This window comes from Cyrtonyx montezumae, unplaced genomic scaffold (genome assembly GCF_038088225.1).
Source record: "Cyrtonyx montezumae isolate F1298 unplaced genomic scaffold, pur_monq_1.0 scaffold_6, whole genome shotgun sequence".
Lineage (NCBI taxonomy): Eukaryota > Metazoa > Chordata > Aves > Galliformes > Odontophoridae > Cyrtonyx > Cyrtonyx montezumae.
The window spans coordinates 16,015,065-16,033,240 of NW_027072067.1; the positions used below are offsets into that span (position 1 = coordinate 16,015,065).

General features: G+C 42.3%; 1 protein-coding gene across 1 annotated transcript; it reads left to right on the top strand.

Moving 5' to 3' along the window:
* The first annotated feature begins 544 nt into the window (after positions 1–544).
* On the top strand, positions 545–17,754 carry GXYLT2 (glucoside xylosyltransferase 2). Its single transcript, XM_065749673.1, has 7 exons — positions 545–753; positions 6,544–6,733; positions 6,939–7,070; positions 12,235–12,486; positions 13,498–13,621; positions 15,606–15,778; positions 16,395–17,754. Exons 1-7 carry the CDS (start codon positions 545–547, stop codon positions 16,575–16,577), a joined length of 1,263 nt encoding a protein of 420 aa, XP_065605745.1. The 3' UTR covers positions 16,578–17,754.
* The last annotated feature ends 422 nt before the right edge of the window (positions 17,755–18,176 follow it).

Below are 18,176 nucleotides of genomic sequence, written 5' to 3' on the forward strand. Positions count from 1 at the left end.
TGACATCAACTGAAAAAGCAAAAAAAAAAAAAAAACAACCTCAAACATTACTTGAGCTCCTCGATGTTCGTATTCCTTCGCTGCTATGCACGCTGCGCAGCCGGCCCCGTTACAGTGCAGCTTGCAGCAGGTGGGACGAGGTGCGGGAAGGGCTCCTGGGCACGAGCGCACCACGCAGAGCCCGTTTCCCCTCTCTCCTCTCCCTCCCCCATCACCATTCCGTCCGCACTGAACTCCTACGCGAGCGGAGCGAGCTTTGCGTACTTGGAAACCGGAGCTACCTTGCAGCAACGCGGCGCGAAGCCCGGCCTCCTCCTACCGGTAACTGCCGCCAATTCCCCGGCACCGCGCTCCGCCACAAAGCGCCCGCGCCGCTGCCGATAACTCCGCCCGGGGGCGGCTACTCCAGAGAGTACGGTAGGGCGCGCCCCGCCCCCGCTGCCGGGCGCCGGCCGGGGCTCGGCGGCCACGTCCCCGCTCCGGACCGCGGGCGATGGCGGCGGCGGGCGCGCGGAGGGGCGGGCGGGCGCGCTGAGCTCTCGCCATGCGGCTGTCCTGCAAGGTGGCGGCCGCGCTGCTGGCGCTGGGCAGCCTGCTGCTGCTCTACCTGCTGGCCGGCAGCGCCGCCGCGCCCCCCCGCCCGCCGCCCTCCGCGCCCGCCCGCCCCGCCGCGCCCCTCGGCCGCCGGCAGCCGAGGCTCAGCCGGAGCCCTCCGCGGAGGAGCGCGCCCGGGGGCGGACTCGCCGCTGCCAGGTAACGGCGCGCACATCGCGCCCGGGGGGAGCGCTGCTCGCCGTGCCCGGGCTGCCCTGCCCCGGGAGCTCGCTCCCCTCCGGGCACCCCTTCCTTCAGCCCGGGTGAGCGCCCGAGCTGCCCGGCGGTGGAAGCCGCCCCGGGGTGCTCCGCTTGGAGCGTGCGGGTTTGCGTGCGCCGAAGCTGCCGCGAAAGCGGAGGCTTTGCCTCTGAGCTCCTGCGCGTGGCAGCGATCCTCCGGCTTTTCCCGGAGCTCTGGCCTTGTTCCGAAGGCTGGCGTGCGGGATGTGGAGCCCGCTGGCTCCGGAGCTGCTGTCAGCGCGGGGAGCGAGACCCGCTCTGATGGAACGCTGCGGGGACGTGGGAGCTGCCTGGCTGCTTTACCGCTGCTCCAAACTGCTCGGCTCCGGAACGTTTGAAGCTGTTCGTGTTTTGTTTTGAGTGCATAACTGCAGCAGAAAAGAGTTTGAAATTGTGATGTAGTCTATTCCTCTTTTTAGGACCTTACGGATAGATTGTCTTTTGCTTTTTTTTTTTATAAGAAAAAAAAAGTATTCTGATTACTTCAGAAAACGATATGGGCAGTGTGCCTTCAGCGGGTGGAGGACTGCTTTCTCTGTTGCATTCCAACTATATTATGGTCCGTGTGACCTCATATCTAATTAACTTGGTATGCCTTTGTGTCTTTGATTCATGATTTCACAGAGATGGTCTGAATGAAAGGCCACTCCTGTTTCTTGAGCTCTTGTGCCTTAACTTACTGAAGCAGTTGGTTTCGTGCAAGCATTGTTGCCCTGCTGAATGCAGGAGATGTTTACTGCGGCTGGGAATGCATCATGGACAGAATTCAAATGTGTGTATTAAAGCAGGATTATTTCCACTAGCAACTGTACCTCCTGAAGTCATTTTTCTTTGAGGCATATCTCTGCAATTATCATGGAAATCAAGAGCTCTGACAGAGGGAGCCCAGAAAGTATGAAACTGCAGCAGAGTGTAAACAACTGCTCCATTTCACTGAGCATCTTCGTGTTCCTAAAGTTGACGTTATCTGTTATCTAGTGACTTTGCAAGTACTTCTTCCAAAAGCTGTGGACTTTTTGTTGTAGTTCTGCAATGCAGAACGATAATAGAGTGAAATGACAGGTTTCAGCCTTGCCTTTGCTTCCACTTCTGGTTGGTCTTTTTTTTTCCCCTCGTGTTTGTTGGCAGTGTACGGTCCTGTACTGTTGAGAAGTCCACTTTTAAGTGCCCAATTCTCATGCTTCCTGAAAAAACATCTGCATTTTGTTGGATAATACCATCATGAAATGTAGTTAGTTAATGTAGTATTTTTGGTGAATGATGTGAAGTGGTTGGGTGAGATGCCTTCCTTCTTGGGGTAAGAAGCTATCTGCTAGCAGGTGCCATGCTGGTAGGGTGCAGCAGCACGGGGGTGGTGTCAGGCAATGGGATCTACTTGTCTTAACGAGTCTGTCCCAAATGCACTAAGGCTGTTCTCAGAGGCTTGAATTTGGAACAGAGGAAACACACAGTGCTTTAACTTGGTGTTCACTTCAGCAGTGAGCATTCCCATTCCTTCAGCGGGATTTCCTCGTGCAGATGCTTACAGTAAAGCACATCAAATGGGATATACTGAATTGAGGTCAGTGCTCCCTGTTCGTTCCTATAATGTAATGATTATTTTAATTACTCCTTACGAGCCAAGGGAGATTTTTTAAATCAATGTGAGGATGTGGTATGTGATTTGAGTCCTCCAGGATGAGACGTGTGATGATGGAAGATCTTGTGGCCTGCAGGTGGTGTGTTTGTGGACTGCATGAGCAATTCAGGTAACTTTAGCAAAGTCATGTCTGTGTGAATGTGGAAAGCTGTTCAGTTCCTTTTTCCCAAGTTAATTAGTGTAGTTTTGCCAGAAGAATGCAGGTTTTTCTCTGAACTCAGAAAGAATGGGGTGTGCTCTGCGTTTCCGAGGTCGTGCTGCAGGCTTGGTGAGCTGTAGCTTCACTGTGCTTCTCTAGTATTTCTTTCTGTAGTTGCATGGGAACAAGAGAAGATATTCACGTTCAATTCTTAAGGCATGCATATTTCTTCTAATCTAAGTAGTCATACGTGATAAAGGCTTTACTAGCTGTGCATTACCAGCTGGCTGGTGCCTGGCAACCATTGGGGAATGTGCCCTGCCTTGGTTGTTAGACAACTTGGGCATATCTGAAGGCAAGCATTACATTCTGGTTAGCTTGGAGAGCTACTTTTTGATGGTGGTTTTACTGATTCCTTTTGGAAGTGGCAAGTCTTGTGGCTTCAATGGGATTTTCCTCATATGAAGAGGTACACGTATGTGCCGGATCAGTGTGTGTGAGGTATCATAAAGCAAGCGAGTCCTTTTACATTTGAACGGCAGATGTGACCACGCTTTCTTCCAGGAAACTAAACATGCTTCCAAAGCAAAACATATCTTACGTGGCAACCGGTCAAGGTATTTTTTCTCCCTGCTGCCTGTGTGCAAGTTTGGCTTGAGTTTGATAGGCCATAATGACATGTTGGTGGCCCACATTCCTCATACTTCGCTAACAAAGAACATTCTCTATAAAAGAAGATGGAAACATTCATTCTGGTTTGGAGTGTTTTCCCCCTCAGTCGAAGCAGTAGGAGGAGGTTGAAGCTTCAGCAGCTTTTTTTTTTTTTTTGGTTGTCAATGCCTTTCAGTGAATTTTATGCAACAGCACTGAAGTGAGATCTCTTATTTTAAAAGCTTTCTGACACTTTCTAGTTTATATTTTAAAGTGTGCGAGAGAATGTGTTTCATATAGCAGAGCCACTGTTGGGGCATTGACTCAGCGCTGACTCCGGGAAGGAGCCTGCTCGGTGAATCACCAGTTTTGATACACTGCCTAAATCTAACCTTGTTTACGCTGCGGGAGCAAATGAGATCATAATAAGAAGAAGGTTTCAAAAGCTAACAACTATATTGCGTTTTGTAAGAATCTGCATGCATTATCTTTCTCTCTGGAATAAATTTGAAGGCTTGAATAGATTAGCAGGCTCCGTAATGAGATGGGAATGCATTATTTTGAATGGATCTGGATTGATTTAGACAGGTTTTGGGTTAATTATGTTTGAGACACTTTGGCTGTGACTAATAAGAAAATTGCATGTAATCTAAACTTTAAGGCCTAGAAATGTGTGCTGTTGTGCTTGAGCACTCAGGCTTCTGTGATGTCAATAACCATGCCTGTCAGGAAAAAGTTGTATGCAGTAAATAAAATGCTGTTGGGTAACTGGATGGGAGTTGGTCTGTTTTGTGGGAAGGCCTTTGCTATAGCATTGTGTCTCACTGAGTCTGGCTTCAGCTGTTTCACGGGGATCTATTCTGCAATTATTTTGTTATGCTTTCTTCAATGCTTAATCTTAGGCAAGTGTTTAATTTTAAAGCCATATGATAATGTAATGGGGGAGCAGGAGGAAAAGGAGAACAGGAAATAATTCTCACTGAACAGATGGGTGATACAGAAGAGTTTGACGCAATGTTATAGTAGTTAGATTTCTAATATATCAATAAAATACATTTATGTGGGGAATCAGAAGATGGAGAGCAAGGTGACAAAGATCTGCTTATTTGCCTTCCCTGAGGTCTGACTTTTTTTTCCAGGCTTCCAGATAATAATGATTTTGTAAAGACTAAGGTGACATTTTTGTAAATGCTTCTTGCTATGGCACCCTTCTACCTTCCTTTCCAGCCCACCTTTGTTCTTACAGTCCTCTTGGTTTCCTAAGGTTTGTTTTTAAGAACAAAATACAAAAACTCTTGTGCTGTTATCTCCCAGCATTCTCCTGTACCTCCTTGCTGCTTTCATCTTTTTATTCACACTGACACCAGGTTCTTGTGACTTGTAATTACTCTAGAGCCCATCTCTCTCCCCCCTTCTGGGGTCAGGAAGGTGCCTGTGTTGGCAGAAGGGGTTTCCCTTGTTCCTCCATGCCTCCCTTGGCTTGTGGGACTGTCTGCTGCTGTCAGTGGATTTCTTCTGCTGGGTCTGTCCTTTGGAAGTGCAGTATGAGCATACTGGTTTTGTCAGTACAAAATAGCTGCAGAAGGGGAGTTCACTGTGGCTAAAATTTGCAAAGAAACCCCAGCTTAGCGAGTTGGTGTGAGGGTTTGAAAAGTTAAAGCTCCGAGTTCAGTCCCTCTCCCAGTGAACTGTACTGCCACAGGCCCTATTAAAGCAGTTCTCATCCTGCATATGGCTTGATTTAGAGACTCAATTAAGAGGAAACATTAAAGAGATGGGGGGTGGGGCGAAGCAGGGTCTGTGTGAGCAGCTAATTATTCACTTCAATAATTCAATGGTTTTTACACTAATAGGTTGGAGAGTAAATACCACTTCATGTAGATGTGGTATTCTATTATTTATACACTGATAAAATTGAAGTTTAATTAAGACTAAAGCCCAAGACTTCAGACCATTAATGAAACATATTGCTTTGTATAGCAAGTAAAGCACCATTGGCTTATATTCCTTAACACACACACTGGTTTCTCCAACGTAGCGGAGGCTGCTGTTACACTGAGTAGCACTTCAATGCCTAGAAAAAAGATAATGACAGCTTCACTAACTATAATTTTTGTTCAGAACTTTTGGTTAATATTGTTAACTTTACTGATTAATAATATTATCGTGCCGAGACAGGGATTGATATCCTCTCTTTGCTGAGCTGCTATTGATCTATGATTAGCCTTCAAACTTTACTGTAATGATTATGGTGCTTGTGATTTCCTTACTTTATCACCCCTAATCCATCTAAAGGGGCATAAATGCTATCTGTTGGAATGTGAATACAATATAGTAGTATTTTTCTTGCAGGATGTGATTTTCACCTCTGTACTACTGCAGGGGGTGGGCATAAAACCAAAAGGCCATATTTTCTAAACATCTCCAAGTCCCCAGAAAGAGCTCTGATATTTCTGAGTAGCAGCTAGCCTGAGTGTGCCGTGTTTGAGCAGGCTCAGGCCAGATGAAACTTTATTAAAGCCTACACATGGGGGCTAAGTGGAAAACCCTACAGTTCTGCCTTAGACTGCTCGTGGAACGCAGTCTGATTCATCTGGGACAAATGAATATGTTTGTTTGTTAAAAATAAATAAATAAATAAAGTAAAAAAATCTGTGTTTTAGCAAAATCTCAGGGATTCCTCCCTGTAAAACACAGAGCAGTCCTTTGAAACAGTGCCAGTACCTTCAGGCCAGGATTAAGGCCTGCATTTTTAAAAGCAAAATTAATTAACTTTTAGAGTAATTTACATATGGATGGATGGGTGATTTTTTTTTTTTAAGTAAGGACTAGTTGTCTTATTCCAATCTAGCCAGAAGTAGTGATCCTGGTAATGAAATTAGTGGCTGTAATTCTGTAGCCTGCACTGTGTTTGGAGACTGGCCGTTCTGGCTGCATATCCTCAAAGCTAGCAAGAAAAGCACTTCGCAAACCAGACTGCAGCTTACTGTGTTTTTGAATTGGTTTCATGTGTGGATGTAGTGCAGTGGATTATGCAAGACCAGAAATGTAGGAAAATTCTGAAAATAGTTTATTTATTTGCAATGTAACTTTAACACTCTGGATTTGTACCATTGACAGAAATCAGCATCCTGCTTGCATTTTCTGTGGTTGTCTGATCAAGGAATAAACCCTCCTGATCCTCTACATTATGGCAAGGAAGAAAAAAAACGTTCTTGGTTCAGAAATCTCTTCATGTTTACCTCAGTGTATTTTTACGTGTCTTTTTATGAATTTTCAGGAAGCCTGGAGAACAAAAACGTTCTAAAGAGCCTTCATCTCCACAATGCATGCATCTGGCAGTTGTGGCGTGTGGGGACCGGCTGGAAGAGACGCTCATCATGCTGAAATCAGCAGTTCTCTTTAGCAACAGGAGGCTCTGCTTTCACATTTTTTCCGAGGATTCCCTTAAGCCTGAATTCAACAAGAAAGTGAGTTTCTTTGTCGTTTGGTAAATAAATACATGGGTTAGTTGTAAGCTGTAGATCCCAGAGCACAACAGTGACATCAACGAGTAACAACTGAGTATTTTATTACTGGAAGTGGTTTCTAAATTCCCTATACGTGCATATTAGACAACAAAAACAACACCCTATATAATATGTACTGTCTAATTCTTCCATTAATGTCTTTCAGTTACAGGAATGGCCCTCCTCATATACAAAGAAGTTTGAATACAACATTTACCCAATAACCTTCTCAGTGGGAAACGCTCAGGAATGGAAAAAGTTATTCAAACCATGTGCTGCCCAGCGCCTTTTTCTTCCGGTAAGGCACCTGGCTTTCTGAGTAGGTTGCTTCAGAAGGGGAAAAAAGAAGGAGAAATAAGAAAAAGAAAGATTATTTTCACAGAAAGGAAGCTTTGCTGGTGTAATATGAAAACAATTTTCAGGCTGAAACATCTGCTTAAAGATATTTTGATCTGTACTTCTGCTGCTTAAAAAAACAAACCAGAAATCCAGCCTTATTTTTTTTTTCTGCTAGGGAAGAGTATGTTTCTTATTTGTCTCTGTCCAGGCTCTCAGTGGAACTTCCACTTGAGACTCAGTGTGAGAGCTCTTGCAGGGTAGATGCTGCGTGCTTTCCATAAATAACATTCTTTTCAGTGTGCAGTCAACATATTCTCTTTATCCACTATCTCCCTTTCCATATGTTAGCCCTCAGAATGATGCTTTCAGTAATCTCTTGTGTAAGCAGAGAGTGTAAGATGTGCCCTTAAGGTAATAATTCCAGCATACACAAGGTCGGATTTCATGCACGTGCCTCGTGTTATGGGATACTCAGGTTCATGGACAATTTGTGTACTTACAGAGCTGTAAATTTGGAAAATATTTAAGGCTGCTGGAGAGAGGTAACATGTTGGTAACAGTTTTGCATGCGCTGAAATATGCAAAATTGAAAGAACTTAGGCATAAAGTAATTTCTGTGGAATCGAGAACATGCATCAAAATATCTTGTGCATTGCTGGGTGATTGGGGTGACTCCAATAGTGACATGCTGCTCACATGGTCCAGATTTGTGCATTGGTGTCTTCTGAGAAATAGGGAGACGAAGAAATCTTTACTTTCTCAGATGGAAACAGTCAGGAGACAGCTGCACGTCCACATACTTTAGACTATGAATACATATGTGAGAAAATATGTGCTGTCAGCAGTTCTGTTTATCTGCCATTTAGGGCTAGGCTTTCAAATGCACAAAGGCCAGATGGGCTGGAAGTAACTCTTGTCTTCAACTGGGATCCTCTGTTCCCTGAGTGAATATTTATGTCACCTGGAAAATAATCCTTCAGTGTTAGTTCTATACAGACTGGTTGTAAGGGTTTACTCAGATGGGGCTGTTTTCACTAGGTAAACACAATTCTCTGCTTTTTCTAGATCTGCAGTGTTTTTGTCTTTTTGGTAGAGACACTTGTCACAGAAATGGTTTTGTTATCAGCTTTCTGATGATAGAAGTTATGCTTTCACACTGATTCCTTTAAGCTGGGCCGAGCTTTTTTTGGTTCCAAAGACAAGAGTTCCCCAGTAACTTCTTGCAAGGAATATTAGACCATTGCATGTTTTCTTAGGAAAACTGTGAGGCAGCCCAAACTGTGAGTGCTTGTTTCTCTTGGGGCAATTGCAAGATGCTGCATGTTGTCAGGCTGAGGTTTATGGCTTTCAGTACACATAGCTGTCTGAGAATAGCTGTGGCTGACGCCAAGTTGATGTGGATATAATGAGGAAAACAAGTTGTCATGATAGCTGGGTAGCAAGTGTCCAGTTGGATTTCTGCTACTCAAATTCACAGCTTCAGTCTGGGTAATTTCAGCCACCATTATTTTTATTCTTACTTGATAACCAGGTTCTAATGTCTCCTTTGAATAAGACAGTGCTGTAAAAGTCCAGTCTGCACATGGTGGGAGCAGAATGTATTTAGTGTTGTTGTGTAGAGGACTCATTTGACTTACATATATTTCTCTTCCTTTCCTGTGCTAAGCATTTTCTGCCACAGCAGTGGAAAATATGACTGGATTTAGGGAGGATCCCAGGAGAGCAGTAGCTGAGTTTATCAGCTGTTTAGCCCTCAGTCGTGCAAATTGTCTTGTTCCTGATAATGCTAAGCCTGAGTGGAATGTGAGCCTTTGATTCACAAGTGCCTTTCCTGCCAAAGAATCTCTTCAGCAGCACCAGCAGGCATGTGAAAGTGGGCAGGAGGGGATGAGGAATGTGTTAAAGGAAAACTGTGTGAGAATCTTTCAGAGTTTTCACTGGCTGATGGAACTAGAGCTATGGGATGCGATCCTACAGCTTGTAGTAATTAAGTGGTTTTCCTGGGGAACAGGTTAATGAATGTATTTGCAATTTGTTGTATCTGCTTGGGTTACTCAGATATTTGGGATGATCATTTGGCAGCCTGCATTTTTGTAGAGGCATTCTGTGACATCTGATCTTATTTTTGCTACAGATACGCAGTAGCCTTTGAGTGCTCTCACAGGTAGACTCCATGGAAACTCAAAACTAAATACCTTGCTGTAATCTGTTTCAATAAAATCATCAGTGTGGGCTTCAAAGGCAGAACAAGGAAGATGTGGATTTTAACACAGATATTATTTATAATAGTTATCAGAGCTTAGGACCTTCCTCAAGACACTACAGGTTATTGAAGGTAGATTAACATTATCCCTGTGTGCTCCTTGAGAATGATGGTCTCCTCGAGACCTACCCAGTAAGTCAGTGGAGCAACACTAGATGCAAGGGCTTTATCTAGACAAAATTCTGTTGTAACTTGAGTTAATTGGTAATTACAGCTTTATTTAGTAACTCAAATTTGCAGTACTACTTTAGCATCAAGATACAAACTTAATTGTGGCTCACTGATTCATCCCTAATTTTGGATAAAGCTCTGCTACGTTGGCACACCAGCAGTTGCAAACCATTGTGTAACACAACTTCCCAGTATTCCAATATGTGTTTACACAGTAGCACGTTATTACTTGCCAGTCTTGCTAACACGGGAGAATCTACAGAGACAGAAGTTGTGAAATGAAATTACAGATAATTGAGTATTTAAGTGAAGTGTCAGGCTAAATATAGTGAATTCTGTGTGGAACATTTTGATGTGTTTACTAAGAATGCTCCCTATAGCTGAGAAAAAAAAATAATCACACTTCTTTTAAGCAGTATGTGCCCACAGAGCCAGGAAGGAGACAAGTGCAGCTGACCGTTCATTTTAACATCACAGCCTGTCAGGTATGTCTGCGTGGTTTGCGCCAGCAGCCAAGCTCAGGGTACCAGGCAGTCCTGTGATGCTTCTGCTGCAGGTCAGACATGCACCTGCCTTAACCTGCAGTCAGTTGCCCTGACTGGGGCAGAGCCCAGGGAGCGAAGGATGGTACCTCTACCTGCTTTATGTAGCTCGGCTGTTTCTGACATCTGAAAATCAGCAGTCAGAAATGCACAACCTTCTCTCATTTGCTTTTGAATCATTAAAGGTTAAATATTGTTTTGAGGTCAGTGGAAAGCATAAAATATGGTTTGAAAACTGTATCTAGGTTTGGAACACCGTGTTTGAAAGTAGAGCTCCCTGAAAGCTATGGGACAATGGGAACACCAGAGTTATTTAAACAAACTTTTATCCCCATTGTAACTCCATTGAAATTCCAATGAAATTGGAATTCCATTGATATGTAGGAAAACGATCACAGAGTTAGTTTCACGCATGTGTTTGCAGTTAATGAAAAAAAAAAAGTTTTTCTGCTGGAAGAGGCAGCACTCACAGTGACACTTAGGTTTCAGAGGTGTTTCCACGTGCACATTGAGCTCTCCCCTTAATCCTCTGCTAGGAGGTGCCTAAATGAGTCTCTCTACCAGGGCACTATTTAAAAAAAATATATCCTGATTTGCTCTCCAGTTCACTGCAGATCCCCAGGCAAAATCTAATAGCTTCTTATCGTGCTCTTTGTATATTTGAGTGTTATCTCGTGTCTTGGACTAAATCTGGGGGGATTTTTCCTTTTTTAATACTTTCATTTTGTAGGACTTAATACAGTAGATCCCTCTGAATTAGGTCTCGTTGGTGCTACATAATAATATGCAGTATCAAGAATATCCTTAAGCTAAAAATCCTTTTCTTCTTTTCAACTAGCTGTCCTCTGCTGACTTAAAGTAATTTTTTTTTTAAGTATTGGACTTCAGCTCTTTAGAGTGTTACTTGAACTACTAGAGTCACTCATTGATTGGTACCTTCACATACAGCGTTATGTCAAAAAAGAATTAATGACAGTGCATTGTTACAACCTCCTGTACAGTAGAGTGCTTGTTTAGATGGAGATCCTCGTTAGCCAGATGTATGGCCATTTGCCTTCTCTTGCCCTTCCTGCTATGTAGGAGGAACGTACAGTTATGTCAGGAATTTAAGTTGAATTGAATGTCAGTTCAATTGCAAAGCGTTCCATCAGGTGAACAGTCTCACCCAGGTCCGTACTCACAGATCTGGCGTCTTAATGGATGTCTGCTGACCACGTTTTAGAAAGTATTTTGTTCATTTGATCAAAATCTTATTGTTCTCTCAGTCTTCCACAAATAACCTTTGTCACGGTACGTTTCAATTCATGTAAAATTCAGTTTCTTTGGTAGTGTTATCTGCGTAGACAGGAGAGGTTGTCATTAGTGTCACCACAATCAGACAAGTATCTGATGGTTCCAATCCAACACCTGGTGTAAGTCCAAACCCATTGGATTTACCTTTCTAGCGAAGAGGGTGAGAAACGGGGTTTGGAGATGAGAGCAGGAATTTCTCAGCAGTTTTCATTAGCAAATAACGAAGAGCAACAAAAGTTGAATTGAACTTGATGGTCAACCCAAGCGAGTGATATTTAGTGCCTTTCAAATAGCTGGTGCAGGCAGCCAGGGAGTGTTCTCAATTACTGAAGCAATATATAATAATTTGCCCTGCTCAAATTAAGGAATGAGCATGTAAGCACTTGGATAGCCACAAGGGGGAACATTGTTAAAAAGAGTAGATGAAATATTCTGGATCTAATTTACATTTACACCCCTGTGATTTGACTAACTTTACATTTATTCCTGATATGGAGTCTGATAACAGAGATCAGAATCTGATCTGATGAGTTTTAATAGGACATTTCTATTCACCAGGAAATGTTCTGTTCCTCAGGAGGATACTTGTGCATTTTTGTGATTAAAAAGGTTTTCTTATTAATGTAAAACATTTATATGTATTAATATTGAATATGAGTTTCTTTGTAGGAGCACGTGGTTGTAATAGGAAGGTTTGTTGTTCCTGTTTGTAATCACATTTCAGACAATAAAACAGAAACTTACTTGATAAGAGCACTTTGATGTAGAAGTACCTTTTGACAGTAATCTTCCTTTTCGTTGTCTGTCTGGTTTCTTTTTTATCTCTCCCTCTCCGTACTGTTCAAACCCAAAAGGTTATTTTAAAGGATGTGGATTCTCTCCTTTATGTGGACACCGATGTTCTCTTCCTGAGGCCCATTGATGACATCTGGCACATCCTGAAAGAATTCAACTCCACGCAGCTAGCTGCCATGGCCCCGGAACATGAAATACCAAAGATTGGCTGGTATAGTCGATTTGCACGTCACCCGTATTATGGGACAACTGGAGTCAATTCTGGAGTGATGCTAATGAATTTAACACGGATACGCAGCACTCAGTTCAGGGTGAGAAGAAATACAGCTGTTGCAGAAGCTAGCGATTTATGGGTTTTCCACATCTTTAAAGTGTAGTACAAAAATAAGTGAAGTTTGTATTGTGAAGAATCTGAAGAATACAGAGTGCTTATTACAGTTCTAGTACCTAAATGAAAGTGATTATTAAAACGAGAGGGGTGTCCTCATGAGGCTGGAGCGCTGAGGACTTGCAGCTGAAGCAGTCTTGCAGTAGTGAAACTGGCTTCTTCAGCATTTCACTCTTCCTTCACAAGTACATTAAAGAATAGTGTTGGGGACCTTCAGTGCAATCACTGTTGTGTTTTAAAACTGAGAAGCTCACTGTAATATCCAGAGAAACTGGGAATCGTTTGCATCTACTGTTAATAAAATTTTGTTTTCTACTGCAGAAGGAGTGATTCTGTGAGTTTATAACAATGAGAAGGGAATGTTTTCACTGCCTCAACTGACATCTCCTCTTTTTTTTATGGAAGGCTTGACTTGTTAAATTGCTTGTTTTGTTGAGCATGTTTTCTGTGACTTGTATGTACCCCAGAGCGATCTTATTCCTCATTCAAGGCCTGAGGTTACCTATAACATCTCAGGAACAGCTTGATTGAAGAAATTAAACTAACTTGCTCTCAATATCAGAATTCCCTAAGAAAGGACAATAATTTTCAGTTTGCATTTTTTCTCACCTCTCTACCTCAGTTTTCAGTTCATCCCTGAATTTATTTTCCACTTTTTCTCCCTAGTGTTGCTCAGTATAGGAGGGTTCTGAATAGCAGGAGCTAATATCAGAGCTAGACCCAGAAGACTTTCTTTTCCTGTTTAGTTAGACGAATAGAGCACAATCAGCTTCACTGTTCCAGCCCTAACAGGTTAAAATTTCTTAGCAGTTCTTTTTTCTAGGTATCTTGACACGGCTTTGCAGACCTACAGATACGTGGGTGCTGCTCTGAGTCATATATCATGTCAACAATCACAGTATTAATTCATTGTTTCTGTTTTTCTTCCCTGCAGAACAGCGTGATACCGACTGGTTTGACTTGGGAGGAAATGTTATATCCGTTATATCAAAAGTACAAAAATTATATCACGTGGGGAGACCAGGATTTACTAAATATTATTTTTTACTTCAACCCAGGTAAGGATTCTTGAAGTGATGTTTATCTGTGCTAAGAAAATGTATTGACTTTACTATGTGCAAAAAAGTGCTGTTTGTTACTCCGGATATGTATAGTGTACTCTGGCATGAGGATAATGTGCAAGTACACCTGCAGGTGAACTTAGGAACAGGACCAGTTTGGATTTATCTTCCTTTATTCCATCTCCTTTTCTTCTACTCTAAGGAGTCATAGTGTTGGTAATTGAAATTCAGCCAAAATAAGGGAAAGCAAAAGCAAAGCAAACTAGCATTTGATAATGGCAGGCTGATGCCAAACATCAGTGTCCTTGGTATGCCACGTGTTAGCCTCAATCTTGGGGAAAAATGAAGTGGAAGAAATCTTATTTATGAGACTATAAATTAATTTCCAAAAAAAACCCCACAAATGTTAGGGTCTTCTAGAGGAAGACATGAAATTAGATTAGTTGTGAAGTCAAACTCAAGCTGCTAATCTAAGTGTGGAAGAGGGGAGATAAACCAACAATAATAATATAAGCATTCTCTGTGAAATCCACACGTTGGAACTCTTGTGTACCTTCTCCTTGTAACTTATAGTTTTCTTGTGCTGTCTAATGTTAGTTTGTAAAAAAAGAAAACCAAATAACCGGATGCTACTAAAACAGCATACCAGACTTTGGAGTTAAATTGCTGGATTGTTAAAACTGGTCTGGGAAGGAATCACCTGAGACTGCTGCAGATGGCTTTTTATAGATGCAGTGTGCTGGCTTAGGACTGCATGGATCTGTGTTACCTGGCTCCTGAAAAGATGCACCCTTCTTCCTGTCTCCCAAGGCTGATGATTAATGTATTTGAAGGATTGCTGAGCAGCTGGAGTCCAAGCCCAGCTGAGACAGCAAAAAATGTGTGAAAGAGTCATGGTGAGAAGAAGATCAAGAATACTCAAATGACATAGAAAAAGCTGATAAGCACCGGATGACATCCTCTCCTCATAGTAACCTGCTGAGCAGTTGTGCTCAGGAACATCTGCTCAGGCTTACTGAAAGGTCCCTGTTAACTGTAGCAGGGTTTGGATTGGGGCACTGCAGCTCTTGTCCTTTCAGCAACACTGGGGAGCAATTCTGGATGTGTGATAGGTCATACTAAGTGGAAACCACTTACAATTTGCTCTCTCTGGAGCAGTCTTCTGCTAGAGAGGCCTTAGGGGAAGAAATATATCAGAATTGTGTTTTCTTCCTCAGCAATCACACAGGACCAGCTGCAGACTTTCTGGGAAGCTAAGAAAGGCCAAGTGGAGAATTCTGTCTTCAGTGCTTCTGACAGAGACTGCCAGCATAGTGCAATGATTCATTGTTCTCCATTTCTATGGCAAAAAGATCACAGGCACTGGCATGATTCGTTGTAAGGATATTGCAAATACATGCATGGAGGAAGCCAAAAAAAAAAAAAAGAAGAAAGATCAGTAGAGAAACAAGACTTCAAGGTCCTTTGAGAAATTAGACTCACCTTTATAAAATAGCCTAGGTCCTAGAATTTACCAGATAACAACTCTCAGGAGGACTATGGATAAGATACAGTGCCTCTTGTGCTCTGCGTTGTGTCCATATAACAAATTGTTGTGTAACTCTCGAAACTCCTTCCTAGGGCAGAAACCTCTCACCAGTGCCATGCAGCACATACTCTCTAGATTTGGTTCTGTCATTTTTAACTTTGTAAAACAAACTGTTGGGTTGTGTTTGCACCTATTCTTTGTGGTGTACCTGGCCTTTGCATTGCCTACTTTTGTGGTTAGTTCCAGTCTCACAGTGCTGAGAGAGGTGTAGCCATCCTCAGAGGAGAGGAAGCTTCGATGTCTAATTGCTGCTTTGGACCTTTGTAAAAGGTTTTTTTTTTCCTGACTATCAATCCCTGCTTTTCTTCAGAAACTTGGTTTAACTTGTAACACATTTAACATGCCTTTTTTATTGTTTTTTTCCTCCCCCTTGCCCCTGACTGACATTGGTAGAGTGTCTCTATGTGTTTCCATGTCAGTGGAACTACCGGCCTGACCACTGTATGTATGGGAGTAACTGTAAAGGTGCAGAAGAAGAAGGTGTCTCTATCCTGCATGGAAATAGAGGTGTCTACCACGATGATAAGCAGCCTACGTTCAAGGCACTCTATGAAGTGATACGTGATGTAAGTCTTGGATTTTGATAGGGGCTGTCCTTTTATTTCAGTATGGGTTATGGCTTTAGCAGTCACTCAGATTGCTATTACAGCAGATCAAGCTGAGTATACCCATCAGTCACAGATGATGAAGGTGTTGTAAGTCTGTCCTGCTGTACAGAGAGGGATTGAACAATCCTTCATGTTATGGTAAAGCTGAAATCAGGTCTGATAAACTGCTTTTCTGTAGTACTGGAGATAGAAGTGATTGAACAGTTCTTTCTGCTGGCACAGCATCTCTGGTTCACAAATGCCCAATAAAATCTTGTACTCTCTGAATGCCTGGAGCCTCCTCCATCACATGGGAGGCAGGGAAGCATTTCAGCAGCTCGCATACAGACACAGGTCTGTTTCCTCTTCAAGGAAGAGCTCAGCTTGTAAGCTTCCTGATCCATGTGCAAAGTAACAGACTGTCACCAACTAATGTAGTGAAACGTTATCTGCATGTGCGTGGATGTGTGAATTTGTGCTGAAGTTCCCTCATTCTTTCTTCTTGAAGAACATTGCAGCAGCCTTCCCTTCTTGTCCTTAACCAGGAGAGCTGAACTGAGAACTAATAACCGTTTTTCTCTTTTTTTTTCTTTAGTTTCCATTTGAAGACAATCTCTTCCAGTCTTTGTACTATCCTCTGCAGTCTAAGTTCCTGGATACAGTGCACACTTTATGTGGGAGAATTCCACAAGTGTTTTTGAAGCAAATTGAGAAAACGATGAAGAAGGTGTACGAAAATCGTGTCATTGTCTATCTGGGGGCCAACCACAGATATTAAATGTAGTTGTATTTTTATATGAAATTTGCACCTAGGTGGCTGGCACCTGGATGTCTTAAAGCATTGAAATGGAGAATGTTACCTCTTAATCTCAGAAAAATAATCCTTATTCAATTTCCTAATAACTCTCTGAAGTTTTGAAGTCTGAAGAAGTCCCGGAGATTCACATGAACAGCCCTTTCATGGCCTTTTGTTCTTTTCCTACTTGTCTTTTTTTTTAATTTTTGGTTGCAACAGGGAGAGTTGATGATTCTCACTTCTGTTTGATGACTTTACTTTGGTTATTTGTTTAAGAACATCAGTATTTGCTATAATTTCTGTTTTTTTGTTTTTTTTTTAAGTTGTGCAGAAGTTGGTTCTGAACTTAGGCTCAACAAAGAAATGGCAGTTTGAGCTATTTCATATGTGTGGAATATAACTTCAAATGACAGGGCAGGCATCTTTTTCCAAGCGCATGAGGTGTGACAGTGTCTGTGACACATCCGTAAGAGTGATGTGTGAAAGACACAACATGGCAAACTGCATTGCGACAGAATCATCCGAGTGGAGAAGGTGTTAAGATGGGGAGCATGCTGCCCTGGTTTTAGCAGTTTCACTGCAGGCCTCTGCTGGTCCTACACAGCACGGCAGGCAAACAGAAACGTCTGTTCACACCTCTGTGCTGCAAATTGCAATCAACAGTTTGTGTGACTCAGAGATGTTATCTTACAGGCTTTGCCCGGTAAGTGTAAATGGTCTCATTAAGGACAGAGGCACCTCTGCATTTGTTTTGATGGAAAGCCCAGAGTTTCACAATGGGAACCAGAGCGCGTTTCAACTTAAGTGTCAGTGTTACTGTCTCCCACAATGTGTCCTATTTTCTATTTCAATTGAAGTTTTAGTTGCCTCTCAAAAAAAAAAAAGACAACACTGTGTTTCTGAACGCAGAGAAGTTTGGAAATGTAACACAAGCTAACCTTCAAAAGCAGAAGGCAATGAAAGGAAAACTCAGCATGCTGTTCTGAAAAGTTTAAGATAATGTAAGCCTGTGATAAGAGGTAAGCCTTTTAAGTTAGCAGTAAGGAGAACATCCAGAAGTCCTAGTTGGCTTTATTGTTACTATATTTTCAAATACCAGAGTAAAGCTGACTAGCTCAAATGAGGGTGGATAAGATGCACGCTGGCCACTCTGAATCCATCATTTTTGTGTTGTCTATGAGGCACAGGAAGTTGCAGAGCAAAAGCCTTGTTGCCCAGACAGTTTACCTCTGGTGATAGGTCTCTGAAGTTTAGAAAGCTGTGGCTGTGTAAGCTCTGATTCAGCAGAACCCTCTAACTATGGGCACATTAAAATGAAGGAATGGAATTCATTACAAAGCAAAGGCATTATTACATATAAAATGTTTAGAAATCAAAACAGTGCTTTTTATGTTTACAGAAGGTGCTATGTTATTTTTAGAAAGAAAAAACTATTAAAATATATGAAGTATATGCTTAAACATGCAGATTCCTGTTAGTATAGCAACTTGCCAGAGGAACGGGAGAGTTCTCCCCGCTGTGCTTTTTCTCAGCATAAAAAAAGCTGTAATTTGAGCTCTCCAAAATGTATTAAAACAATTA